A 26,520-nucleotide genomic window follows, 5' to 3' on the forward strand; every position below is an offset into this window, starting at 1 on the left:
GCCTCGCCGGGGAAACACAACACATCGCCATTTTCAGCTGCTTGTGCGCACCGAGTTGGGCTGGCCTGCGCAACAACTGGGTCACGGGTCCTGCTTGAAAACACGCCGCGCCACCCGTGTCTTATCGCGCTCCTCGGATCTGTTCGACCCCCCGGCCAGCCTCGGAACGGTTGGGAGCCAATGAGTGAGATCGGCCGTCCAGATCGGAAGAACTTCTGTGGCGCGGGCCCGGGCTGACCGCCTTTTCCACTGCGCCAGCAACACAGCACCGCACAGGTATGCGGGGCAGAGAGACGCCGCACGCAGGCTGCGCCCTGCACGGCGAGGCGGGCGGAGTAACGCGCGCTTCCGGCGGCTCGTGTTTACACGGACCACGGGCCCGACCGGCGTGGAAATTCTCGGCGTGAGTCCCGCACGGATCCAGGCCGGGAGCGGCAGGCCGGGCCTTTCGGGGGGAAAATGCTGTTAAAAATCCCGGCTCAGAGTTTTATTTTCCCCTCTGCGTCACGTGCGTAATGCCCTCTTACTGCCGAGCGCAACTCATTTTAGACAGTGCATCTATTTATTTATTTAGTGTGTTTTCATATCTAGATATTTACATGTATTGATATTTCTAGATCTTTTTCGTCAGATATTCTGACCCCTGAACGTAGTCCCCGGCCACGCCCCTTTCCCCTAATCTGTAGGCCGATGGCTGAATGCTGTGCCAGACATGAACGTATAATGTCATGTGTTCAAAATTCTTTTCAAGTACACTTTTAAGAATATTTAAAGCAGCTTTGATGTCGTTTGTGCCTTCCAGATTGTGAGTTTATCAGTGAATTTTTGCATATTGGCGTTAGTATAAAATGTTTGTTTTTGGCAAGGCTGGGTGGGGCAAAATATGAACATGAACACTGAGTGCAAAATTAGGTTAGTTTTTGTATGTATAGGCAAGATGGATTTTTAAATGTAAAATATTTTGTATGTCTATAACCAGTGCAAGCCTGGTCTCTCCAGGACTGATCATTGTCAAGTAAACTCCTTAATTTCTACCCTGCTTGCATCTCTCACACAGTACGACTAAGACTATTGGATGTGGAGTGAGTTGTAAATGTGTTATTTCCTCTCAACTGTTTAGAATGAAGCGAAATCAGAGAGGTGAGGAAGAGGAGGGTGGAGGAAGTAGCCCCGGGTCACGCGAGCCCCGGAAGAAGAAGCAGCTACGCCAGCAGGACTTGGAGGACCAGGACGAGTCTTCCAGCCAGTGGGGCCGTCTGCCGCAGGAGATGCTCCTCCAGGTCTTCCAGTACCTCCCGCTGCTGGACCGGGCGTACGCCTCGCAGGTGTGCCGAGGCTGGAACCACGCCTTCCACATGCCCGAGCTGTGGAGGTGCTTTGAGTTTGAGCTCAACCAACCGGCCAGTTCCTACCTGAAAGCCACCCACCCCGACCTCATCAAGCAGATTATAAAGAGACACTCCAACCACCTTCAGTATGTCAGTTTCAAGGTGAGTCGGGTGGGGTGTACGGGTGTGCATGATTCATGAAGAATCTAATGTCTATAACACATGATCCCGTGTTTACATGGTGCAGGTGGACAGCAGCACAGAGTCTGCTGAAGCAGCCTGCGATATCCTCTCACAGCTTGTCAACTGCTCCCTGAAAACCCTGGGGCTCATCTCAACAGCCAGGCCTAGCTTCATGGAGCTGCCCAAGGTAAGAAACATACACAAAGAAACATACACACCAAACTGTCAAATTGTGCAAGATGTGCTACAATACACAGACCTGACGTGCCGAGAGAAGACTGAGCTCATAACTGTAGCTTGCTCAGCCGTTTTGTTCTCAAGTAGCCACTGTCCTTGTAGCTGCCTGAGAACTTTGGGTCTGTAGCCACAACCTTGGTAGAAATATCCCACCCAAAACAATAATGTTTCACTAAAAAAGTGTCACACCGCCACTGGTACTGATATATTGGGAACATTTAAATTTGATCTTGCATTTCATTTCAGATGCTAGTATGCATGCCTGAGGAACAAGAACCAGTTGCTACTAGTGCTCAGAATGACACTTTAATGTTTAATGCCCAGTTCATGTGGTCCAGACACTCAGTGCCCTCTGTATTACTCTCCCCTCTCAGTCTCACTTCATCTCCGCGCTCACTGTTGTCTTCGTGAACTCCAAGTCCCTGTCGTCCCTGAAGATCGACGACACGCCCGTGGATGACCCGTCACTCAAGGTGCTGGTGGCCAACAACAGTGACACGTTAAAGCTGCTGAAGATGAGCAGTTGTCCTCATGTCTCTCCTGCAGGTAAAGACTCAGGAATCTGTAATAGACCATAGACTGGCAATGCTGTAACGTCATTTTGATTGATAGGATTCAGCACACACAACATTGAAGAATAAGCAGCAAACCAATGGCAGCATGGTAGAGTCTAGCACTTCCTCTTATGTGTTACTGTTTAAACTGCACTTACCAGTATGAGTAAACCATATTAGCTGTTCCAAATGTGCAAGGGTTAAAACCAGTTGAGATAAAAATGAAGTGCAGTTCAAACTTAGGATGTGCCATTGTGTGGAGTGGGACGTGGCTGAGCTCGCCCTGACCGACCACGCCAAATTCATAAAAAGTCATAATCTACAATGCATGAAACATGGATGTTGCGGTGAGGGAATACAGAGTGGCCTCCATATCAAGTGTTTCAGTGGTTTTTGCCTCAGGGTTTGGAAGTTCATATACTGACATGTACCTTAATCCCATTTTCTCTGTACTGATTCAGAAAATTATTTAATGATGTTAATTAGAAACATGCTAGAAGATTAAGATAATAAAAAAACTTTATTAATCTCAAGGGAAGTTCCTTTGCCTCTTACATGATCAGTGCAACAAAGAGCAGTGGTTAAGAATTTTTTAATAATTACAAAAATTGAGGAACCAATTGCAGAAAGCATATAGTTTAACTTATAAACACTCTATGAAGGTATGTAAATTTGTGCCCTTTATCCAAAAAAATGACTGTACAAAAGTGACAGTGATTTATTAATAATAAAAACAGGATGAGTAAGATCAATAAAATATGGATAAGGCTATAATAAGTAAAGTAGGGTTTTAGTTCATTTTGTACCACATGTATCACATTTATTGATACTACAGTATCCTGCAATATGGATGCTTTACATTTATCGCTCTTATCCAGAGCGTCTTACAACCAGTAGTTACATGGACAGTCCCCCTGGAGACACTCAGGGTTAAGTGTCTCACTCAGGGACATAATGGTAGTAAGTGGGGTTTAAACCTGGGACTGTCTTACCCACTAGGCTACAAGCATTACATAGCTCATTTAGTTGCCCAATATATAATAGTAACTATGTAGAAAAATTCTGAACTCTTTTCTCACACTTGCTTTAGGCTTAAAAACTGCCCCGAGCCAAACTAGTTTATTCCATTTCTGTGCAAGTTGTTGAACGATTCCCGTTTATAAATTTGACAGTGGAGTTGATTTCAGGGGAGGTTTTGCCTGATTTAAAAAAGCTTGCTCACTGTCTCCAGGCATCCTGTGTGTAGCGGACCAGTGCCACGGGCTGCGTGAACTCGCCCTGAACTACCACCTGCTGAGTGATGAGCTCCTATTGGCCCTGTCCTCTGAGAAGCACGTGCACCTGGAGCACCTGCGCATTGATGTGGTGAGCGAGAACCCCGGCCAGCACTTCCACACCATCAAGAAGAGCAGCTGGGACGCCATGATGCGGCACTCGCCCAAGTTCAACTTGGTCATGTACTTCTTCCTGTACGAGGACGAGTTCGGCCCCTTCTTCCGCGAGGAGATTCCTGTCACACACCTGTACTTTGGACGCTCCGTCAGCAAGGAGGTCTTGGGCCGGGTTGGCATGAATTGCCCCCGACTGGTCGAGCTGGTGGTTTGCGCCAACGGCCTGCGCCCTCTGGATGAAGAGCTGATCCGCATTGCAGAGCGCTGCCAGCACCTGACGGCCATCGGCCTGGGGGAGTGTGAGGTTTCCTGCAGCGCCTTCGTGGAGTTCGTCAAGATGTGCGGCCGCCGTCTGTCCCAGCTCTCCATCATGGAAGAGGTCCTGGTTCCTGACAACAAGTATGGACTGGATGAGCTCCACTGGGAGGTGTCCAAACATCTGGGCCGCGTCTGGTTCCCCGACATGATGCCCACCTGGTAGACAAGAGATCTCAGTTCAGAGCCACCACCTTCCACCATGCCTACCCACCAGATACAGGTTTTATGGTTCTGCCCAGCGTGTTCAAGAAGAATGACACTACTGTGTATGTTGTTGTATACAATACATGTTAATGATAATTATTAGTTTGCAACTTCTGTCTGTGTGTATCTTGGCACATTTTGTGCTGTTAAGTGTGGATTTACCAGAGCCGGCTCTAACTGTATCTACACAAGAACTCGGACTGAGAACCACAGCCCCACTAAACCCACAACAGCAGCTTGTTGATTTTGATTATTGCCTTAGAATTGCAATGTATGGCAGATCAGGTTTTCTTTTGCAAAATGAACTGTGGCTTTTTAATGAACTTTGATAAAAGTGTTTTGTGTAATACTGAGATGTAAAATTTTGAAATATAATGATTGGGCAGTGTATTCCACTAAGCAGGATTTTAGTTCAGGCAATAAAAAGCCAGACATTAACAAGAGATGATGATGTTAAAAAGGATGCTTGGCTTTAAGTTATCTGTATAATCAAGAGATTTTATGTGGCCTACCAACCTATAGACTTTTTTTTTCTCCTCTCCCTAATCTGGTTGACCTCTGACATGAGGCATTTTAATGGCCACATTATAATGTAGTATATTTTTAAAAAAACAGCAACGGAACACTATGTTCTTTGAAATGTATAATTAAGCTTGGTGACCTGTTATAGGACTAGTTGTAATGAAAACCACTGGGTCCACCAGAGCCCAGAGCGTGCACTCTTCAGAAGGAAGCACCCTGATATTTTTATACTGTATATAAATGTATATTATTTGCTTTGCAGATAAGAAAAGATGCAGATCTGTGTCTTGGTTTGGAGAATCTCCCCATGGCTTGTGTATTTTTTATACAAAGATATAGGTGGAAAGTTAATCCGGGTGGCATTTTTTTGCTGTGTCCTTTTATCATATTTGTTTTAGTCCCACATATAATTTATTTGATGTAAAACAGCTTTTGTATAAATTTGGTGGATTTCATGTATATAAAGTCAGTGAATCATTCTGTAGCCAAATCACTTGATTCCACCCATCTGCTATATGGCTTGTACTGTCAACAGTAATTTTGTGACATTTGTTTTGCTGGAAAAGTTTATATTAAATTTGAGGTTTTCGTTTTGAGTTGCTTAAAAGCGTTCTCTGATTTACTGTTAGAAGAACATCTATAAATTCTCACTGCTGAATTTATATGCTGTTCATAGCAATACAGCAGCATAATAGCAAATAATTAATACAAAAATCAACCAGTAATAAATTATTGTTGCTATGCAACATATCAGTTAGATCGCTAATTTGTATATTAAGTGTTAGTTGTGGCTGTGAGAATATCAAGTATTTTGCTCAGCCAATTAAATTTTAGAAACGCAGGATTTATAATAGCTTTCAACGCTACAGTTTTTTTTTTCCATTTCACATTTATTTCCACAATTTTCAAGTGCAAATGTTACTTGTACAGTTGTTAAATTAATAAAAAGTAACCATTAAATGTTTTTCCAGCTAAGCTGTCGTTTTCTTCATGATTGAGCCAGTTTGTTCAGTTTTTCCACTTCAGAAGTGCCATGTTGCTCTTGCTTCACGCCTTTGTGTTACAGTATTAAAATGTGATGATGTGGTGCTGCATGCTGCACCGGTTTTTAAAATACAGTAGTGATCTTCTGTTCACCCACAGGAAACAAAATAAAATCTCCATCTGCTGCTGTAAAAGTAGCTCTTGTGAAGCTGGCCACAGCAGATCTCAATCTGACGCAAATTTAAAGCAAATGTGCTCAGATATGAGACGGGTGATTTTCTCAAGTGAAATGTATTATGTCATTGAGTCTGAGCTAAAACCAAGCAAATTCATGCAAAACAGAGACAAACAAGCAAAACAGTGGTCATGTTTGCTAGAGCCCATCCCAGGATACAAGTTTTGTCATTTAAATATCGATGCCTTGTCTGTAAGGACACTATTTTCAAGATGGGCCTAAACACAGTGCTATACAGTAAGCATAACAGGTCAAATGTGTTCTCAGGATTTACATAATACACATTTTAACATATATTAAAACAGAAAGAACTGATAAACAAAGTTTAACCAAAGTCTGACCATCTTAGGACTTCAGTGTTAAACATGAACCTGATCCCTTGTTGTGGTTGTGTGGGTTTTGAACCTGGGTCTTCTGGTTCATAGGTGAGTGTATTACCCACTAGGCCACTACCACCCAGATTTTAAAGGCTGCTGATGTTTTAAGATTTAATTTATTACATGCAGTGCTACTCTGTCATAAAGTCATTCTGAACCTGGCTGTGTATGATGATACGTATCATCATACACAGGTCATGATACGATTATATCATGACATATACTGTACATACTGCGAAAGTTCAACGAAAATGTAAAAACAGATCTGAAATACAACATGCCGTGATTGTTTCTGTGATGTTTTGCATTTTCAGTAATTGAATGTACCAAGTTGTACAGCGCCATCTACAGGACTGGAGGTTGTAGTTACACGCCGAATCTCATATCTGCTGACTTCACAAAACAAAAAAAACACTTGACAGGACTACGCGGTGGACTAAATTTGTACAATATATAGATATTTGATATCCATGCATCCATCCATTTAATCGCGTGTATATATGTAGCAACGTTAGCGACTACACACTTGTCATTTCTCACACTCCTGCCCCGTCATCATGACGTCTTTTTTCTGCGACTTCCGGGTCCGGTCCAAAAATATATACGCTAATGCAACAATAAAATTAAATGCAAGAAGTAACAGTAGTTAACATAAGGTGTACACCCCCAACAGACAATTAGGAGATACAATTGTAAGTTCTGTAAGCTAAAAAATGTTAGCGCTAAAAGCTACGGCATACGTATATATCACGCGACGGAAGAAAATGAAAATGAAAAACAGGTTCGTTTTTAATTTTAAAAAATATGCATAGGATCTCACAAAAGTATAAATGGGTAAATTAATTGTCTCCGTAAAACATCGATGCAACTAAGTGTGCGACAAGGAAGCTTCCATCTCTCGTTTTATAAATAATGTCACCCACGGGAGGCTTGAAATCGGCCCTTTTAGTTTCACTTATTGTAACTTCAGTAATAACTAAAAATAACTCCATGCAGCGACCCCCAGTAATTCAAACTGTGCTAATGAGAGTTTTTTAGTTAAAATGAAATGAATGGTGGGTCTGTTTTATTACGTATCGATGTGTTTTATGTTGTATATTAATTCGAAATCCCCCCCCCTCCCTCTAGGTTCCACCTGCTTTGTTTCATTATAATAGTGATAGAACCAGGTAAGTTAATTTGCAAAATTAACTGTGGTCTGTGGACCTATGTAACCAATGATCTATATCCATTATATTTCTGATTATTGTCTGTTTATTTACCACAGTGAATACAGTCTTGGTGGATGGTTTTGTAGGAGAGACAGCCATCTTACCATGTAATGACACGGTTAGTGACCAAACTGAAGTGTTTTGGCGCTACAAAGGAAAAACACGTGTCTTTAGAATTACAGCAGGAGGTGGTGTTGCCAGTGGTGACTCACAAGACATGCAGTTCGCAAGCAGGATAACTTATTTCCCAGAGGAATATTCTAAAGGAAATTTCTCAATCCTGTTGAGCAATCTGACAAGAAACGACAGTGGGAAGTACACATGCTTCGTTGGTCATAATAATGTTGTCAAGGATGTAGACCTCAATGTTACAGGTTTGTAGAAATTCATGCATGAATTTGAACTAGAATTTACACAATTCTTTATTAATGTTGACTGGTATAGTAATATTGACAGTATTTATTATAAATAATCTTTTAGACTTGGTACAAACTAAAACCCAATACAGTAGAAACATGGTTTGTAAGTGATATTTAATTGCTTGAGGGGAAGCCTTCTATCCCACTATTAAATAGTATTAAAATATTATTAAAATTCTATTAACTCGTACTGTCCATTTGAAAATCCATACACTCCTGTTAAAAATTAGACCACAGTAAGTAATTTCAAGTAATTTCACGTAAAAAAACACAATTCTGTACAATTCCAGTACAATTTCTGCAGCTCATTCAGTGTTGCGCTCAGCAGCATGCCTGGCAAGTTTTTAGCTCAAGGGAGGCTGGTGGGGCAGTGGTGGCCTTGCGGTTAAGGAAGCGGCCCCATAATCAGAAGGTTGCTGGTTCGAATCCAGATCCAAGGTGCCACTGAGAAAAGCACCGTCCCCACACACTCTCCCCGGGCGCCTGTCATGGCTACCCACTGCTCACCAAGGGTGATTGGTTAAATGCAGAGGACACATTTCACTGTATGTGCTGTGCTGCTGTATATTACAATGACAATCACTTCACTTCATGTGAAGCTCAGTTTTACAGTTTACAAAAACCTATTAGTTTAAATGAAAGAGAAATCCTAATAAGTAATATAATAGAAACATTTTAATATATATGTGAGAGAGGTGTGCAAGCTGGTATTACTATTCATAATTAACTGCAAAGTTATTGTTATTGAAAATTAGGACACAACAGCAGATGTGTAGAGCACATTGTGGATTTTATATATTCTTTATTGTCTTCATCAATTTTGTAGGACATCCAATTCATAGCAACGTTAATGTGCCATAATATGTGCCATATTATCTCCACTTTTTGAGTTGTTGTTTTTTTGAGGGGATTAATTAATGTCTTTGTTGAGTTTGATACAGTATCTCCCAAAAGTGAATACACTTTCTTACCTTGGGACAACACTGAAGATATGACACTTTGATACGATGTAAAGTAGTCAGTTTAAATTGAAAATGTCCAAATTTTGTCAAACTAGTCATTTTGCATGTGACTCCTTAGTGCTACAAGAGTTTAGGAGTGAATGTGGAGCAGTTGTGTTAAACTTGGTATAATCGTTCTTAAACTTTCTTGCTGGTCACTGGACCTTCACCATGGTACCCAGTGGCAAAGAACTCTCTGATAATCTGTAAAAAATAAAGATGCAGGATGGTGGCCAAGACAATACAAGGGTTTAACTGGACAGGTTCTTCTCCATACAGGCCTCGGTGTGGTCAATCACTTGCGGGGGTCAGCCTGTCAGAGCTCAGACCATATGCTGCAACACTGCATCAGATTAATCTGTATGGCTGTAGTCCCAGAAGGAAGCATCTTCTAAAGATGATGCGCAAGAAAGCCCACAAACAGGTGGCTACAGACCGACTAAGGACAGATTACTGGAACCATGTCAAAGTACCAAAACTTCATTGTTGTCCCAAGGAAAGATATAATTAAATAGTTACAAAAAATGTGAGCGCTGTACTCACTTCTGTGAGATCTTGTATATCCAGGGCTGTGAATTTTTAAAACATTTTTTTTTACCATTCTTCTGACTGAGACCTTTCAATAATGTGATCTCTTTGATACTTTGGTGGGCACACTATTCTCTGTTTAGTACAGGCAATGCATTACCATATAGGTGGGAAAAGTGATTCTCGTTTTTACACAACAACCTTGCATTTTAACAGGGATATGTACACTTTTTAATGTCACTGTAGAAACATGACAAGATAAAATGTCTTCACACAGATTTCAGTTTAATAAATCAATTATGCATTACTGTTTTTATTATTGATTGCCAGTTACCATTCTGTGGCAGCTCAGAAGTGTTATTGTGGGAATGTTTTTCTTTAGTTACAGATAAAATCATTAGATCATGCAAAATTATTATTATTATAAATGAATGGGTTTTGTCAGGCACCAGCATCTATTGAACTGGAATTTGGTTAATTTCTGTGAATGTATACATATGCTTTGAGGGTCTTCGATGACAACGAGAGTTCATAACTGTGTCCATGGAACATCTTATTTGGAAGATGTGGTCTGAGATGGGACTTTGAAGGCTGTTGTGGTGATTGATTTTAATCATATAATTATTTATTTGATTTCTTGTCAATGGTTCTTTCAGTGTCACTTGCAAACAGAGGAGACAAGGCAGGAAATGGGAACACCAAACCGAATCCCGCTACTGCTGCGCACTTACTGATATTAATGCTTGGGCCACTAGTCCTCTTCATTTGAAAGCTGAATTTTTAATTTCAATAACCATCATTAACAAAGCTGCAACCAAAGTGTATTGAAACAAACAAGGAAAAGTGTTTTTACATTTCAGTTGATTTCAGCACAATTATATTGCATTTCTCCCATTCTTTAAAAAAATGGCAGGAAATTGTACATTTGTGGGTTCATATCTCTAAATGATTCTAAATGATATTTAAATTTGTATGTTTTGCTTTGGGACCTGTTAATTGTATAGACAATGTATCAATTCAAATTCCATTCCATGTATCTGAACTGATTTTCCTTGCTGTTTATCGTGTACAATCGTTTTTGTTCAAGGACTGTTACTTTGTGTAGTTTGTTTTTTCTTTTAGCTTCTTTCACGCCAATGTTAAAGTACAAAAATGTAAACGTGCATCCGGAAAGTATTCACAGCGCATTACTTTCACATTTTGTTATGTTACAGGCTCATCTGCAGAATGACGACTTGAGGTTTTGGCAAATTTATTCAAAATAAAGACAGGGCTCAAAATTGAGCTTATGTGCCCCGTTTCCCCTGATCATTACAGAGATAGTTTAGTTTTAAGAACCCGGGTCTTCTGGTTCATAGGCGAGTGTGTTACCCACTAGGCTACTGCCACAATTTGTGAACGGTGTTACATTTATTTGTAAGTCATGAAAGAGAGTGGAGTGATATTTATTTGTGAATTTTGAAACTAAACTATCTCCATAGATCATCCTTGAGATGTTTCTGCAGCTTAATTGGTGTAATATGTGGAAAAAACAGCTGATTGGACATGGTTTGGAAAGACACACATTTTCTATATAAGGTCCCCCAGTTGACAGTTCATGTCAGAGCACAAACCAAGCATGAAGTCAAAGGAATTGTCTCGAAGTAAAGATCTGGGGAAGGTTGCAGAAAAAATTCTGCTGCTTTGAAAGTCCCAATGAGCACAGTGGCCTCCATCTTGCATATGTGGAAGAAGTTCAAAACCACCAGGCTCTTTGTAGCACACTTGGCTAAATCAATAACCAGTGCGGGAGAGGGTTGGGTTCGTTTACTCCTTTATTGCACAACTGCAATCCCACACGAAACTCAAAATGAACAGCGCGAACTCGGCATGTACGCTACTCCGGCTGCCTCTGCTCTAATTCAGCGGCTGTGTAGCGCACTCGCTCTACTGTTCCTTGGGTGCCGCCCTAGTGGCGGGTGTTCGGTATGACATTTGCAGAATACAGGAAATATACATACAGTTTTGTGCCCAAACTGTGCCCAAACATGCAGGATACTAGAAAATACAAAAAAAAATACAATGGAGGCCCAGATTGATCCCAAAGAGTCCAGATCCCTTCATCTTCCTAGAGCTGGTCGGCCACCTAAACTGAACGATCAGGGGAGAAGGGATTTACTCAGGCAGGTGACCAAGAACATGATGGTCACTCTGTTAGAGCTTCAGAGGTCCTCTGTGGACAGAGGAGAAAGACAACCATCTCTGCAGCAATCCACCAATTAGGCTTGTATTGTAGAGAAGCCAGACGGAAGCCTTCGTAAAAGGCACCTGAAGTACTCTGACCAGAGAAACAAAATTCTCTGGTCTTTGGTGTGAATGCCAGGCATCACTTTTGGTACAAACCAGCCACTGCTCATCACCAGGCCAATACCATCTCTACAGTGAAGCATGGTGGTGGTAGCATCATAGTTTATCAGCTGCAGGAACGGGGACACTAGTCAGGATAGAAAGAAAAGATGACTGCAGCAATGTAATACATTTGCCAATATTTCAAGGAACCCTTTTCATGTTGTCATTGTGTGTAGAATTCTGAGAAAAAAAAAAAGAATTTAATCCATTTTTAAATAAGGCTATAACATCATAAAAAGAGGGAAAAGTGATGCGCTGTGAATACTTTCCAGATGCACTGTATGTATCCGAGAGATTAAAAAATGTGGTCTCAATGTAAATTTTTTTGGTATTACAGTCATGTCCATAAATATTGGGACATTGACACAATGTTAACATTTTTGGCTCTATACAACACCACAATGGACATCAAATGAAATGAACAAGATGTGCTTTAACTGCAGACTATCAGCTTCTTTTTTTTTAGGGTATTTACATCCAAATCAGGTGAACGGTGTAGGAATTACAACAGTTTGCATATGTGCCTCCCACTTGTTAAGGGACCAAAAGTAATGGGACAGAATAAGAACCATAAATCAAACCTATTCATTTCAATACTTGGTTTTGTCTTCAGCAAGTGAAATGCATGCTCAATCGGATTCAGGTCAGGTGATTGACTTGACCATTGCAAAACAGTCCACTTCTTTCCCTTCAAAATCTCTTTGGTTGCTTTTGCAGTATGCTTTGGGTCATTGTCCATCTGCACTGTGAAGCGCCGTCCAATGAGTTCTGAGGCATTTGGCTGAATGTGAGCAGATAATATTGCCCGAAAACACTTCAGAATTCATCGTGCTGCTTTTGTCAGCAGTCACATCATCAATACATACAAGAGAACCAGTTCCACTGGCAGCCATACATGCCCACGCCATGACATTTCCAGCACCGTGCTTGACTGATGAGGTGGTATGCTTAGGATCATGAGCAGTTCCTTTCCGTCTCCATACTCTTCTCTTCCCATCACTCTGGTACAAGTTGATCTTGGTCTCATCTGTCCATAGGATGTTGTTCCAGAACTGTGAAGGCTTTTTTAGATGATGTTTTTTGTCTCTAATCTGGCCTTCCTGTTTTGGGGGCTCACCAATGGTTTAAATTTCTTGTGGTGAACCCTCTGTATTCACACTGGTGGAGTCTTCTCTTGATTGCTGACTTTGACACAGATACACCTACCTCCTGGAGAGTGTTCTTGATCCGGCCAACTGTTGTGAAGGGTGTTTTCTTCACCAGGAAAAGGATTCTTCGGTCATCCACAATAGTTGTTTTCCGTGGTCTTCCGGGTCTTTTAGTGTTGCTGAGCTCACCGGTGCGTTCCTTCTTTTTGAGAATGTTCCAAACTGTTGTTTTGGCCACGCCTAATGTTTTTACTATCTCTCTGATATGTTTCTTAGATTTTTCAGCCTAATGATGGCTTGCTTCACTGATAGTGACAGCTCTTTGGATCTCATCTTGACAGTTGACAGCAACAGATTCCAAATGCAAATAGCACACTTGAAATGAACTCTGTACCTTTGATCTTTTCATTGTAATTGGGATAATGAGGGAATAACACACACCTGGCCATGGAACAGCTGAGAAGCCAATTGTCCCATTACATTTGGTCCCTTAATAAGTGGGAGGCACATATGCAAACTGTTGTAATTCCTACACCATTCACCTGTTCACTGTACCCTCAAATAAAAGCTGATAGTCTGCAGTTAAAGCACATCTTGTTCATTTCATTTGATATCCATTGTGGTGGTGTATAGAGCCAAAAATGTTAACATTGTGTCGATGTCCCAATATTTATGGACCTGACTGTATTTGACACTACACAGAGAAATACAAATGCAATCAACAAAATTTTTTGTTTATCTTTGACATGTCAAATGAATACCATGGCCTTATCCTCCTTCTACACTACTAAGTTAGGGATATGGTTATTTACATGAGTTATTTTCCTATTTTAATGAAATAAGTAAAAGTTGATATTACTAATAATGTATGAGAAGAAACATTATTTTCATTAGTTAATATTTAATACCCCCCAAATTTTAGCAATAACAGAGATAACCCCAAATAACATTAATGTTTCCACCAGTTGTTGCAATGACAGCTTGACAGCGATGTCTCATGCTCCTCACTAGCCTCATGATGTTTTTCTGAGGCAATGCATTTCACTCTTCCACAAGTGCTACATGCGGTCCTCCCGGTCACGTGGGGGTGGGGTACGATCATTCGGTCTCTGCTTCAACTTGTCCCAGACGTGCTCTATGGGGTTCAGGTCAGGGGACGTTGATGGCCATACCATATGAGGCACTGTGACAATCATGAGACACTGTGACAGTCATGCCATGATGTGGTGGAGGATTATCATCCATGGACAGAAAGTTGGGGGTGTGCTGGTGGAATTGGGGAATGATGGGTTCTATGATGCCTCTGAGGTAAGAATGTGCAGTGACTGAGCCATGTCATCTGCCATCTCCTCCACACAGCTCTCACCCACCTGGACACCCGTAAGGGAAATTATGTTAAAATGCTTTTCATTGACTACAGTTCACACTCAGTTCACATTTCCACACTCACCACCAAGCTGGAGCACCTGGGACTCAGCTCATCTCTCTGTCAGTGGATCTCCAACTTCCTAACTGGCAGACCACAGGCAGTAAGGATGGGTGGACATGTCTCAGCCACCATCAGTCTCAGCACTGGAGCCCCCCAGGGCTGTGTTTTGAGCCCCTGCTATACTCTGTACACCCATGACAGTGCAGCCACTATAAACTCTACAACCATCATCAGGTTTGCTGAGGACACTGTCGTGGTGGGCCTGATCTCTGACAACGACGAGATGGTCTACCTGCAGGAGGTTGGAAATCTGGAGAATTGGTGCCAGAGGAACAATCTCCACCTGAACGTCAGCAAGACAAAGGAGTTAATAGTGAACTTTAGTACCAAGCAGGAGAGGACCTACCAGACCCCTGTCATCAACAGGAGCCCAGTGGAGAGAGTGGACAGCTTCCGATACCTGTCATGGTCCTGTCACATCACAACTGTGGTGAAAAAGGCCCGGCAGCATCTCTACCACCTCAGACGCCTGAGAGACTTTAGACTGCCCTCCAAGGTACTGAGGAACTTCTACTTCTGCACCATAGAGAGCATCCTGAACGGAACAGCATCGGGAACAGCACCATGCACGACAGGCGAGCCCTACAGAGGGCGGTTTGATCAACTGGGCGCATTATCTGTACCAAGCTCCCTGACCTTCAAACGATCTACAGCAAGCGATGCTGGATCAGGGCCAGGAAGATAGTGAAGGACCTCAGCCACCCCAACAATGGACTGTTTTCTCTGCTGCGATCAGGGAAGCGCAGAGAGAATGAGGACAGAACACTAATACACTCCAGCACTTTCAAACCACTTCTGGACTCTATCCCCCCAGACATTTGCACAACTTCACTTTACACATTTGCACATTTGCACACCTTCACCTTATGTTTAAAAACATAAATGTGTAATATTTGTTTATGTTTGCAATAATAACCAATAATTGAAATCATTAAAATAGCATGAAAATATTGATGTATGAGGATTTTAATGCAGATATTGTGCTTGTACATTATTGTGCTTGTACAAAGAGTGCAAGAGGGTGCAAAATGCATACCTAGAGTATAGATGACATCTAAGAGTAAAAAACACTGGATTTAAAAAAAATGCAAAAAATAAGATTTCCTAGAGACGTTCAATGCTCAAGCTCTAACACAGCCAAAAAAAAAGTCTTGTGCGTTTTTTTTTGTCACACTTCCTTTTGACCTCCCTCACACATTTAGTGACGTTTTTGCAACCAGTGAGTGCAAATTAGCAGAGGATTACTCATTACAACACGTGCTGCAACGATGCCACTCCAGAGAATAAGTAGAGAAATTGCTCTCTTATGTAAGAATGTATTTACATTAATTTTTACATTTATTGGAAATAATAATATTGTTTGTTTGTTTTTTTTAAAAAGAATTTTGTGACATTTTCCCCCACTATGATTCACAGGTCTGCTCATAACCTCTGCTGCATCAGAGCTTTTGAGGGAGCTGTCAGTTTATTTGGGTCAGAATGTGACTCTTGACTGCACTCTGAACAATACAGACACTGACAAATACTGGTGTGTGCAGCTCCAGTCTCCAGTGATAATAATGCACAGTTTTTATAGTGATTCTACAACGGTCCATTATTACAATGATTTTTTTAAGAAGAAATATTCCCTACAAATACCTCATAGGTTATTTATACAGAACATCACTACAGATGAACTGGGAATATATTACTGCTTAGAAATAGATTCTCGTTTAAAACTCAGCAGCGGTACGAGGCTCAGCATCACAGGTAAAGGGTGTTTTGCTGTTTGCACACTTACTTTTAAAAGACATACAAGTACAAATAAAAATATACATATACAAGTATAAACTCTTAAAATATATTCATAATCTATGATATTTTGAAATGCACTGGGGAAATGATAGCTTTAACTTGATAGTGTACAGCATGTTGGCTGGTTTCCTTCATTTAAATTCTGTTTTTACATGCTTTTTAGATATAATTGATTTTACAGATAGTAACATTGTGTTCCAAGATCAAACAGAGAAACCAGACAATTCCAGACAAGGTGTGAGACAACTTTAAATGGTCCTTTTACAGTATTTATGGTTAAAGTCTATTTACCACTTTACTCATTCTGTTTAGTTGCTTAGTTATCATTTTGTTTTTCAGATGAACACCAGAATGGGATGTTGATATTTTTTATCTTTTCCTGTCTTTTGAACTGCATTTTCATTGTTTTATTTTTTGGTGAGTATTTTCTGTATTAAGTTTACATAAGATGTGCTGGTCTGCAGTGTGCTTGAAGGCAACATTTTTACTTCAGTGTTTCTCAAGCATCTCACCTTCAAGAATCATGTGCCGGCACCTCGAGAGCGACCTGATGAAGTTCAGGTAATAATTTCTGTTATTTCAGACAAAACACCATGTCCTCTGTAACTCTGCTTCATTTAGCTGCATCTGACATATGAACCAATGATTTATAAACAGAACTGGAAATGGAATTTCAGAATAAAGCAAATTTTAATTTTAGATTTTTTTTGCCTAAAATTCAGTGTGTAAATAGTCTGGTGTGTAATATTTTTGGCCAGATTCTAGAGTTTCAGCTCTGTGTTTTTCTGCAGTACTCTGATATCAAACTGTCTGCCCAGCGCCGAGATCCCAGAAACACATGCACCATGTATGCAGTCATTCAGAAGCATCAGAAGTAGAGCTTCCACTTGTACCCACAACCTACTACACGCTGTCCATGTTGTCCATATTCCTCATTTGTTGTGTTAGCCGTGGTTTTCACACCTTTAACAAAGCTACTTGTGTCACTCCTGCTACTGGTATCCTGAGCTGCAGTACAGTTTATATAAAGAACGGAAGTGGTTTGGGGTTAGGCTGTTTTTTTCTGAAACTTTCTGTACAAAACATTTGCACATGCTGCCTGGAAATAGCACACTGTGATTTCTGGCGACTGCTTTACTTTTTAAATCCGTAGTTTTAACCATGTGCTTTGATAAAGAGAACTGTGGTGGGGTTGTCTTGGGAATTATCCATGTTTTTTTATCTGCTGCCATCATGTCCGAGATTAAAAAAGGGAGAAGCAGAGAATGGTCTAGATGTGCAGGGGTCACGGCAGCCATTTTATGAGAAGAGTCTTCCATGTTGTGTAGATATTTGGGTCATATAATGCCATAATGATTTTGTTAATAGAAATATATACATCTAAAACTTCAACTGTGTTCTATTCATTTATGAGAAATGTTGTGCAAAATTAATGTATCAAAGTTAAATATATGTATTTTTAGTTGGTTTTATATGTTGTGTTTAGTAATGGATCAGGGATTGGTTGTTATTGTGTATTTTGTGAATATTTCTTTGACTAAAATATTGTCAAAAGGAGGAAACGTTCATTTGATGTCACATCATCCAACAGTATGCATTTGTAGGTTTAGTCTCACCACACCTTAAAGATCGACTGTGGTTGACAAGTCACTTCCACTGGCTTCATGCACTTATCTGCTTTCTCAGTGTCATTTGTGAACAGGAGGAAGTGGTGAGGATTCATCAGCATACTACACATTTAACATTAGTTTTAATATTACTGCTTTCTGCAGGGTACAGATACACGTTGGTGGCTTTAGGTGACTTTGGCCAAATTTGACCTTTTGAGAGAACTGGTGAGACAGATACAACTTCCTGTCACAAGTGGCATCATTTATTTTATTTTTATTTCAAATGTCATTTTTATTTTTCAAACTATTGAAATAAAGGTTTATACACGAGTATTTTAAACAGGTCCAAAGATAGAAAGTACTGTTGTGATTATAGTGAAAACAATGATATGGCATTATTATAGATTAATTTTATACCTACACCTGCATGGTTTCAGTCTGCCTCTAAATCAGTTCTTTTCATGACATGCCTGCTCTTAAAATCCACGTACAATGTTTTTGTTCATATGATTACACACATTGACAATGAAAGTGTGTCTCTTCCCCAGGCTAAAATATGGCCATATTAAAAAATTGTAATGGTCTTGTTTCACTTACCTTTGCTCAGATGTCAATTTGCGAGCTTTACGTCTGTCTTGTATCCATCGCAACTTCATTATGCAAACATGTCAGCAGTAGAACTGGTTCTACCAACTACCAACGCCTACATTCATAAAGGGCCAGAGTGATTACTTGAAATACTCAAACTAATCAAATTCAAATTGTATTTGTCACATACACAGTCAGGCATGGTGTGATATGTAGTGAAATGCTTTAGCGACTGCTATAGACCCCTGTTTTGCAAATATTGCAAGTATACAATGAACCAATATGCAAATATTGCAAACATAACCAAATATTACACTTTAATATTTTTAACATAAAACATAAAATTATTGTACCAGGTAGGGTGAAGGTATGAGGGGGGGGGGGTCCTCCACATTCGCTCTGTGTTGGACTTCCGGAAGCACTTCCCTGATCGCAGCAGAGAGAACAGTCCATTGTTGGGTTGGCTGAGGTCCTTCACTATCTTCCTGATTAGGTATTTTTTAAGTTGTTGAGAGGGATTCAGTTATTAAATTGGCATTAAAGTGTTAAAATTCTGAAAATTATTGATCATTTTGGAAAGGGCTCAAGTTCGCTTAAGCAATTTATGAAAAACAAATTACATAGAAATTAGAGATGTATGAAGATTTTATGGCAGATTTTGATGCATGTACATTTTTGGCCACAATGATGTTGAGAAGTATTATTTGACACTACACAGAAAAATACAAATGCAATCAACTTAATTTTTTGTTTATCTTTGTCAAATGACTACCATGGCCTTATCCTTCTTCTATACTACTCACAATTAGTTAGGGATATGGTTATTTACATGAGTGCTTTTCCTATTTGTGCTGAATTTTAATGAAATATGTAAAGGTTCCCTTTGATATTACTAATAATGTATGAGAAGAAACACCATTTGCATTAGTTTAATTAATTACTCCAAAAATATCAGGGATAGCCCCAAATAACAAATAATTGACAATGTCAGTAGCGGGTGTTTCCACCATTTGCCGCAGCTTGACAGCGACCTCTCATGCTCCTCACTAGCCTCATGATGTTGTTCTGAGGCAATGCGTTCCACTCTGCCACAAGTGCTACACACAGTTCTGCCAGATCATGTGGGGGGTGAGGTATGATCATTCATGAGGTAGGATCATTCAGTCTCTGCTCAACAGTTTCTGCTTCAAAGGTTGGGGGACATTGATGGCCATGCTATATGAGGCACTCCAACTTCCTTAAGTCGATCTGTGACAATTCTGCCAAGATTTGGTTGAGCATTATCATCCATAAATAGAAAGTTGGAGGTGTGCTGGGTTCTATGATGTCTCTGAGGTAAGAATGAGCCATGTAAAATAACCTAATCGTTTTGCGCTGACTGGTGATGCCTGCTCAGACTGTCGCACCTCCTCCACCAAAGCAAACCCACTTGACCTTAGCATATCGCTCACCTCGCCTTCCCAAGCAACGCTGACGTGACACTTATCAGCGAACAGGATGGTAGACCACTGCTGCATTGTCCAGGTCACATGGTCTTGTGCCCACTGCAAATGTTCACGGCGGCGTCTTGGTGTCAGTGGAGTCTCCTGCAACAGTCGTCTGACATTCAAGCCAAAGCAATGGAGTCGGTTGCGAATGGTTTGCCTTGAAACCCTAGTACCCCCGCATCTCGTAAACGGGCCTGCAGCTATGTGGCAGTTGCATAATGATGTCTGAGTACATAGGTCTTTAGGTTCTGGTCATCATTACGGTCTCCCTCTCGTGGAGCTCCACTGCTGGGTCTCTCATGATCTCTGCCAGTAGTTCTGTGTCTTGATGCAAGTCTGCTGATGACACTTTGAGACACACCAAGTTCACGAGCAACATCTGTCTGCCTGCCACCGACCCAAAGAACACCTTCAGCACACCTTCACCCTACTTGTTACACATATTTTATGTTTAAAAACATCATTTTTTTATATTTGTTTATGTTTGCAATATTTGCATATTTGTTTAACTTGCATCATTTGCAATATTGAGGTCAATAACAGCCGCACAAGCATTTCATTGCATATCATACAGTGTATGATTGTGTACGTGACAAGTAAAATTACAAAAATTTGAATATAAGGCACACATGTACACAATGAGACCATTACACAAAATGAGGTTTGTCTATCACCCCAATACAATTGTCTCCCTATCCCAAAAATGTCTGAAGTGACATCCATGTATGACTCTCACAATGTCCCTAACTTATTGTGAGTGGTGTATTTATTTATACAAAAAATGAATAACCAATAATTGAAATCACTAAAAGCATGAATAAAAAAAATCTGAAACAAATATTGATGTATGAGGATTTTGTGGTGTACATTTTTTTACACAAAGAGTGCAAGAGGAGCAAAAAAAAAGAGCAAAATGCATACCCAGAGTATAGATGACATCTAAGAATGTCAGGATTGATGGCACCTGGGGACTCACCTGTGCCCAATTCGGACAGCACTTAAAAGGCCCCATGCAGCCACCCATCAGTGGCTGTGACATTCTTCGTGAACCCCTATAACTGTTCTATAGTGTGGAGTTTTGAGTTCTGGCAATCGGCACACATATGCGGGCTAGTTTGTGTTTTTTCCACCTTTTGTTTTCGGCCATCATGCCTATTTTTGTTTTCTGTTTAATAAATCATTTTTTACATTTTGTCCCGCCTGTGCGCTTCCTTCCCCCGTCAGCTCTCTGATGTGACAATGTCCCCTACCTAAAGCACAGAGAGAAAAGGCAGAGGAAGAAGAAAGCAGCCAGTCGTGGTGAGTGCGGGCGCCAGCGGGATGTGCCAGGACCGGGATAGGACCCCCACGTACTGGGAGAGCGATTTCTTCCCGGCAACCAGTGCCACGGTTTGACGTTGACCCCTGGATCCGCAAAACCCGGAAGTGGCAACGGAAGTGCTCCTCCGGTGGGGAGAAGGGCCGGCTCCAGCCGGAATGGCCGGAGCACTGCCCGTGGGAGCTGATCGCGTCCTGGCTCCAGGATGTCAGCAGGGTGGACGACCCATAGGACTGCTGGTAGGAGGACACAGGCGACTACGAGACCGATGATTATGTGAATTGGTGGGCGGGTGGTGCCGGGATGGCTCCGCCCATCGCTTGCAAGGTCCGTGGGGATCCATGTCACTTCCAACGGTGTGAGGACCATGAGGAGGAAGACGGCGATCCGGGGGTAAGCTGTTGGAAGAGGGCGACGGGAAGTCGCCAGCCAGCAACAGCCACCAACTCCAGCAACAGCAATCCACCTCTCCATCTCTGGTCGCGGACGTTCCCCAGCAGATCCCATGGTGCCTGGACCCTTCTCTGGAGTAGCAGGTACATGCCAGTCCTTTCTAACATCCTGTGGTGTGTACTTTGCTGCTCTTCCCTCCCTCTCAGTTGCGGACAAGATCACCACCATCCTCACGCTTCTGACCGGGTGAGCATGGGGCTGAGGCGCAGCCCTTTGGCAGCAGGGAGAGACAGACAAGATGGGTTATCGGGACTTCCTGGAGAGACAGAGGGTGGAGTTTGATCGGCCAGAGCCTGAGCTAGTGATCGAACTCTGCCCCACCACCACACCCAGCGCCAGTCGGGATCCTGCGCAAGAAGACCCAGCACTGGCGGGTCACAAGAGGGTCGCAACTCCCGTGATCCTGGCTGTGCCCCCTGAGGAGGTCCCAGCGATGGAGCTTGGTCCTCCAGTAGCAGGTAAGGAGGGCAGGCCAGGCATAGGCATGCATCCGCCTCCAGAGGGGCGGAGCACCACAGAGCCCCCTGGAAGGCATGAGGATTCAGCTGGGACAGTCAGGAAGAGGGCCTGCTTGTCCCAATGGACGCTAGTCGAATGGACTGGCGAAGCCCCCACGATGGCCCCAGCCTGGGGTGCGGTCAAAGTATGCCAGAGAGTCTGGGACCGCCTTCCTGCATGGTGCAGGGACAGAAGCTGGTCTCAGTGCCAGCAGGGACATGCAGCGAGATGGGTTGCATGTGCCCAGAAGGCACCAGCCTGGGGTGCGGTGAAAGGTTGCCGGAGGGTCTGGGACCACCTCCCTGCGTGGTGCAGGGACAGAAGCTGATCTCACCACCAGCAGGGACATGCAGCAAGAGGGGCTGCATGTGCTCAGAAGGCACCAGCCTGGGGTACATTGAACGGACCGCCTCCTTGCGCGGGGCAGGAGGAATGATGCAGGACGTCGGAGTGTAGGTGCAGAGACAGGGCCTGATTTGTCAGCCCTGATTTGTCTGTGCAGGTTGGAGGGACCGAGGCCACCATGCGGGACCATGTCTGGGAGCCAGCCAGAGGGTCCACCAGTGATAGGACACATCAGGGCAGGAGCCCTGTGGTTGCCGCTGCCCGCCCTGTCTCCTCCTCTGATGGTACTGCTGGGGCAAGTCCTCAGTCTTGTGCTTTTTTTTTTTCTCGTCAAACTTCCTTTTGACCTCCTTTACACATTTAGTGATGTTCTTGCAAGCAGTGAGTGCAAATTAGCAGAGGATTACTCATTACAACACGTGCTGCAACGATGCCACTCCAGAGAATAAGTAGAGAAATTGCTCTCTTATGTAAGAATGTATTTTTACATTTATTGGAAATAATAATATTGCTTTAATATTTTTTTTTATATTTTAAAGAATTTTGTGACATTTTCCCCCAATATGGTTCACAGGTCTGCTCATCACCTCTGCTGCATCAGAGCTTTTGAGGGAGCTGTCAGTTGATTTGGGTCAGAATGTGACTCTTGACTGCACTCTGAACAATACAGACACTGACAAATACTGGTGTGTGCAGCTCCAGTCACAGTCTCCAGTGATAATAATGCACAGTTTTTATAGTGATTCTACAACGGTCCATTATTACAATGATTTTTTTAAGAAGAAATATTCCCTACAAATACCTCATAGGTTATTCATACAGAACATCACTAGAGATGAACTGGGAATTTATTACTGCTTAGAAATAGATTCTCATTTAAAACTCAGCAGCGGTACGAGGCTCAGCATCACAGGTAAAGGGTGTTTTGCTGTTTGCACACTTACTTTTAAAAGACATACAAGTACAAATAAAAATATACATATAAAAGTATAAACTCTTAAAATATATTCATAATCTATGATATTTTGAAATGCACTGGGGAAATGATAGCTTTAACTTGATAGTGTACAGCATGTTGGCTGGTTTCCTTAATTTAAATTCTGTTTTTACATGCTTTTTAGATATTATTGCTTTTACAGATAGTAACATTGTGTTCCAAGATCAAACAGAGAAACCAGACAATTCCAGACAAGGTGTGAGACAACTTTAAATGGTCCTTTTACAGTATTTATGGTTAAAGTCTATTTACCACTTTACTCATTCTGTTTAGTTGCTTAGTTATCATTTTGTTTTTCAGATGAACACCAGAATGGGATGTTGATATTTTTTATCTTTTCCTGTCTTTTGAACTGCATTTTCATTGTTTTATTTTTTGGTGAGTATTTTCTGTATTAAGTTTACATAAGATGTGCTGGTCTGCAGTGTGCTTGAAGGCAACATTTTTACTTCAGTGTTTCTCAAGCATCTCACCTTCAAGAATCATGTGCCGGGACCTCCAGAGCGACCTGACGAAGTTCAGGTAATTATTTCTGTTATTTCAGACACAACACCATGTCCTCTGTAACTCTGCTTCATTTTGCTGCATCAGACATATAAACCAATAATTTATTAATGGAACTGGAAACGGAACTAGCCTAAAATTCAGTATGTAAATAGTCTGGTGTGTAATATTTTTTTGGTCAGATGCTAGAGTTTCAGCTCTGTGTTTTTCTGCAGTATTCTGAAATCAACCTGTCTGCCCAGCGCCGAGATCCCAGAAACACATGCACTGTGTATGCAGTCATTCAGAAGCATCAGAAGTAGAGCTTCCACTCGTACCCACAACCTACTACACGCTGTCCATGTTGTCCATATTCCTCATTTGTTGTGTTAGCCGTGGTTTTCACACCTTTAACAAAGCTACTTGTGTCACTCCTGCTACTGGTATCCTGAGCTGCAGTACAGTTTATATAAAGAACGGAAGTGGTTTGGGGTTAGGCTGGTGTTTTTTGAAACTTGCCGAACAAAAAATTTGCACATGCTGCCTGGAAATGGCCCTGATCGTGCCCTCTGTGATTTCCGGCGACTGCTTTACATCTTTTCACTTTTTAAATCTGTAGTTTTAACCAAATGCTTTGATAAAGAGAGCTTGTCTTAAAAACATGGGAATTGTTCATGTTTTTTATCTGCTGCCATCATGTCCGAGATTAAAAAAGGGAGAAGCAGAGAATGGTCTAGATGTGCAGGAGTCACGGCAGCCATTTTATGAGAAGAGTCTTCCATGTTGTGTAGATATTTGGGTCATATAACGCCATAATGATTTTGTTAATAGAAATATATATATATATAAAACTTCGACTGTGTTCTATACATTTATGAGAAACGTTGTGCTAAATGAATGTATCAAAATTAAATATATGTATTTTTAGTTGGTTTTGTTTAGTAATAGATTTTGTTGTTATGTTTTGTATTTTGTATATATAAGATATTGTCAAAAGGAGGAAACGTTCATTTGCTGTCACATCATCCAACAGTGTGCATTTGTAGGTTTAGTCTCACCACACCTTAAAGATCGACTGTGGTTGACAAGTCACTTCCACTGGCTTCATGCACTTACCTGCTTTCTCAGTGTCATTTGTGAACAGGAGGAAGTAGTGAGGATTCAGCAGCATACTACACATTTAACATTAGTTTTAATATTACTGCTTTCTGCAGGGTACAGATACACGTTGGTGGCTTTAGGTGACTTTGGCCAAATTTTACCTTTTTAGGGAGAAATGCTGAGACAGATACAACCTCCTGTCACAAGTGGCATCATTTATTTTATTTTTATTTTTCAAACTATTCAAACAAATGTTTATACACGAGTATTTTAAGCAGGTCCGAAGATAGAAAGTACTGTTGTGATTATATTATGTGGAGCAAAAAATGCTCCACATAATATGATATTATTACAGATTAATTTTATACCTTCACCTGCATGGTTTCAGTCTGCCTCTAAATCAGTTCTTTTCATGACATGCCTGCTCTTAAAGTCCATGTTCATATGATTACACACATTGACAATGAGAGTGTGTCTATTCCCCAGGCTAAAATATGGCCATATTAAAAATATTAATGGTCTTGTTTCACTTACCTTTGATCAGATGTCCATTTGCGAGCTTTACGTCTGTCTTCTGTCCATTGCTGCTTCATTATGCAAACATGTCAGCAGTAGAACTGGTTCTACCAACTACCAACGCCTACATTCATAAAGGGCCAGAGTGATTACTTGAAATACTCCAGCTAATGGCCAGTAGAAGAGTACTGTTCTGTGCTGGATGGACTTTGCCGCAGTCAGTTCAGTTCCTGCCTGCTAATTATTTACTTGACAGCACATTAAGTTAAAAGTGGGACTGGATCTTGAGGATAAACACCATGAAATGCAGCAGGAAAGACCTGTCATCTACACCAGTGGTTACCAACCTGGGGAACGCAGGTGTGATCCCCCAGTGAACCCCAGTGATCGCAGGTGGGTATGTGTGCTATATAGACTGGAGCTGCAAACACCAACTTCTGGTCTACAGTCTCTATCCTTTTCATATGAATCGCTGCTTGTAAATATGATTCGTTGATTGGTAAAAGTGTTTTGCATGTCGTATAATTGATTCATTAAACTTGTTCTTTATTAAATGTTCATTTGATTTGCAATTCTGAAGTAGATCACGGTGATCAGGTGATGTGTTTAAATTATTGCAAGAGAGATACAAAAATGGATGCAGACGAGGTGAAATGGAGGCAAGCAGCTGCCAATTATATTTTAAACCCATTTATTTTCTTTGTAGCACACACAAAGATAGACGGCCTTTTAAAAAAACAGTACAATACAAGAACTCACGGGGTCACGGCTGTATGGAAATGGTGCAGTAAAACACTGACTGTGTGCCTCATA

General features: G+C 41.4%; 1 protein-coding gene and 4 long non-coding RNA genes across 7 annotated transcripts; 4 read left to right on the plus strand and 1 right to left on the minus strand.

The window, feature by feature from the left end:
* On the plus strand, positions 1 to 5,333 carry LOC114790015 (F-box/LRR-repeat protein 3-like). The gene is made up of 5 exons (XM_028979584.1): positions 1 to 276; positions 1,121 to 1,490; positions 1,576 to 1,698; positions 2,123 to 2,294; positions 3,534 to 5,333. The coding sequence occupies exons 2-5, from the start codon at positions 1,122 to 1,124 to the stop codon at positions 4,172 to 4,174; spliced, it is 1,305 nt and encodes a 434-aa protein (XP_028835417.1). The 5' UTR covers positions 1 to 276; position 1,121; the 3' UTR covers positions 4,175 to 5,333.
* LOC114790019 (uncharacterized) lies at positions 2,804 to 25,928 on the minus strand. Of its 2 annotated transcripts, XR_003749752.1 has the most exons (4): positions 25,726 to 25,928; positions 24,081 to 24,189; positions 18,519 to 18,624; positions 2,804 to 4,167 (listed from the first exon to the last, which is right to left on the minus strand). It is a non-coding gene; the product is annotated as an uncharacterized LOC114790019 (long non-coding RNA). The 2 variants fall into 2 exon arrangements; XR_003749751.1 differs by lacking the exon at positions 24,081 to 24,189.
* LOC114790016 (uncharacterized) lies at positions 6,929 to 7,699 on the plus strand. Its single transcript, XR_003749748.1, has 3 exons — positions 6,929 to 7,114; positions 7,462 to 7,502; positions 7,601 to 7,699. It is a non-coding gene; the product is annotated as an uncharacterized LOC114790016 (long non-coding RNA).
* Positions 15,721 to 24,943, plus strand: LOC114790018 (uncharacterized). 2 transcript variants are annotated; one of them, XR_003749750.1, is made up of 5 exons: positions 15,721 to 15,825; positions 15,934 to 16,546; positions 16,651 to 16,728; positions 16,805 to 16,872; positions 24,327 to 24,943. It is a non-coding gene; the product is annotated as an uncharacterized LOC114790018 (long non-coding RNA). The 2 variants fall into 2 exon arrangements; XR_003749749.1 differs by lacking the exon at positions 24,327 to 24,943 and adding an exon at positions 17,103 to 17,804.
* On the plus strand, positions 22,978 to 23,926 carry LOC114790020 (uncharacterized). The gene is made up of 3 exons (XR_003749753.1): positions 22,978 to 23,080; positions 23,185 to 23,803; positions 23,908 to 23,926. It is a non-coding gene; the product is annotated as an uncharacterized LOC114790020 (long non-coding RNA).
* Positions 25,929 to 26,520: the final 592 nt, after the last annotated feature.

Source organism: Denticeps clupeoides, chromosome 5, assembly GCF_900700375.1.
Source record: "Denticeps clupeoides chromosome 5, fDenClu1.1, whole genome shotgun sequence".
Taxonomy (NCBI): domain Eukaryota; kingdom Metazoa; phylum Chordata; class Actinopteri; order Clupeiformes; family Denticipitidae; genus Denticeps; species Denticeps clupeoides.

Bases quoted from the DNA above. Each gene is read 5' to 3' on its own strand.
- LOC114790015 (XM_028979584.1), top strand. From the start codon at position 1,122: ATGAAGCGAAATCAGAGAGGTGAGGAAGAGGAGGGTGGAGGAAGTAGC. The intron at 1,491-1,575 runs GTGAGTCGGGTG...TACATGGTGCAG, and splicing joins TTCAGTATGTCAGTTTCAAG to GTGGACAGCAGCACAGAGTC. The intron at 1,699-2,122 runs GTAAGAAACATA...CTCCCCTCTCAG, and splicing joins GCTTCATGGAGCTGCCCAAG to TCTCACTTCATCTCCGCGCT.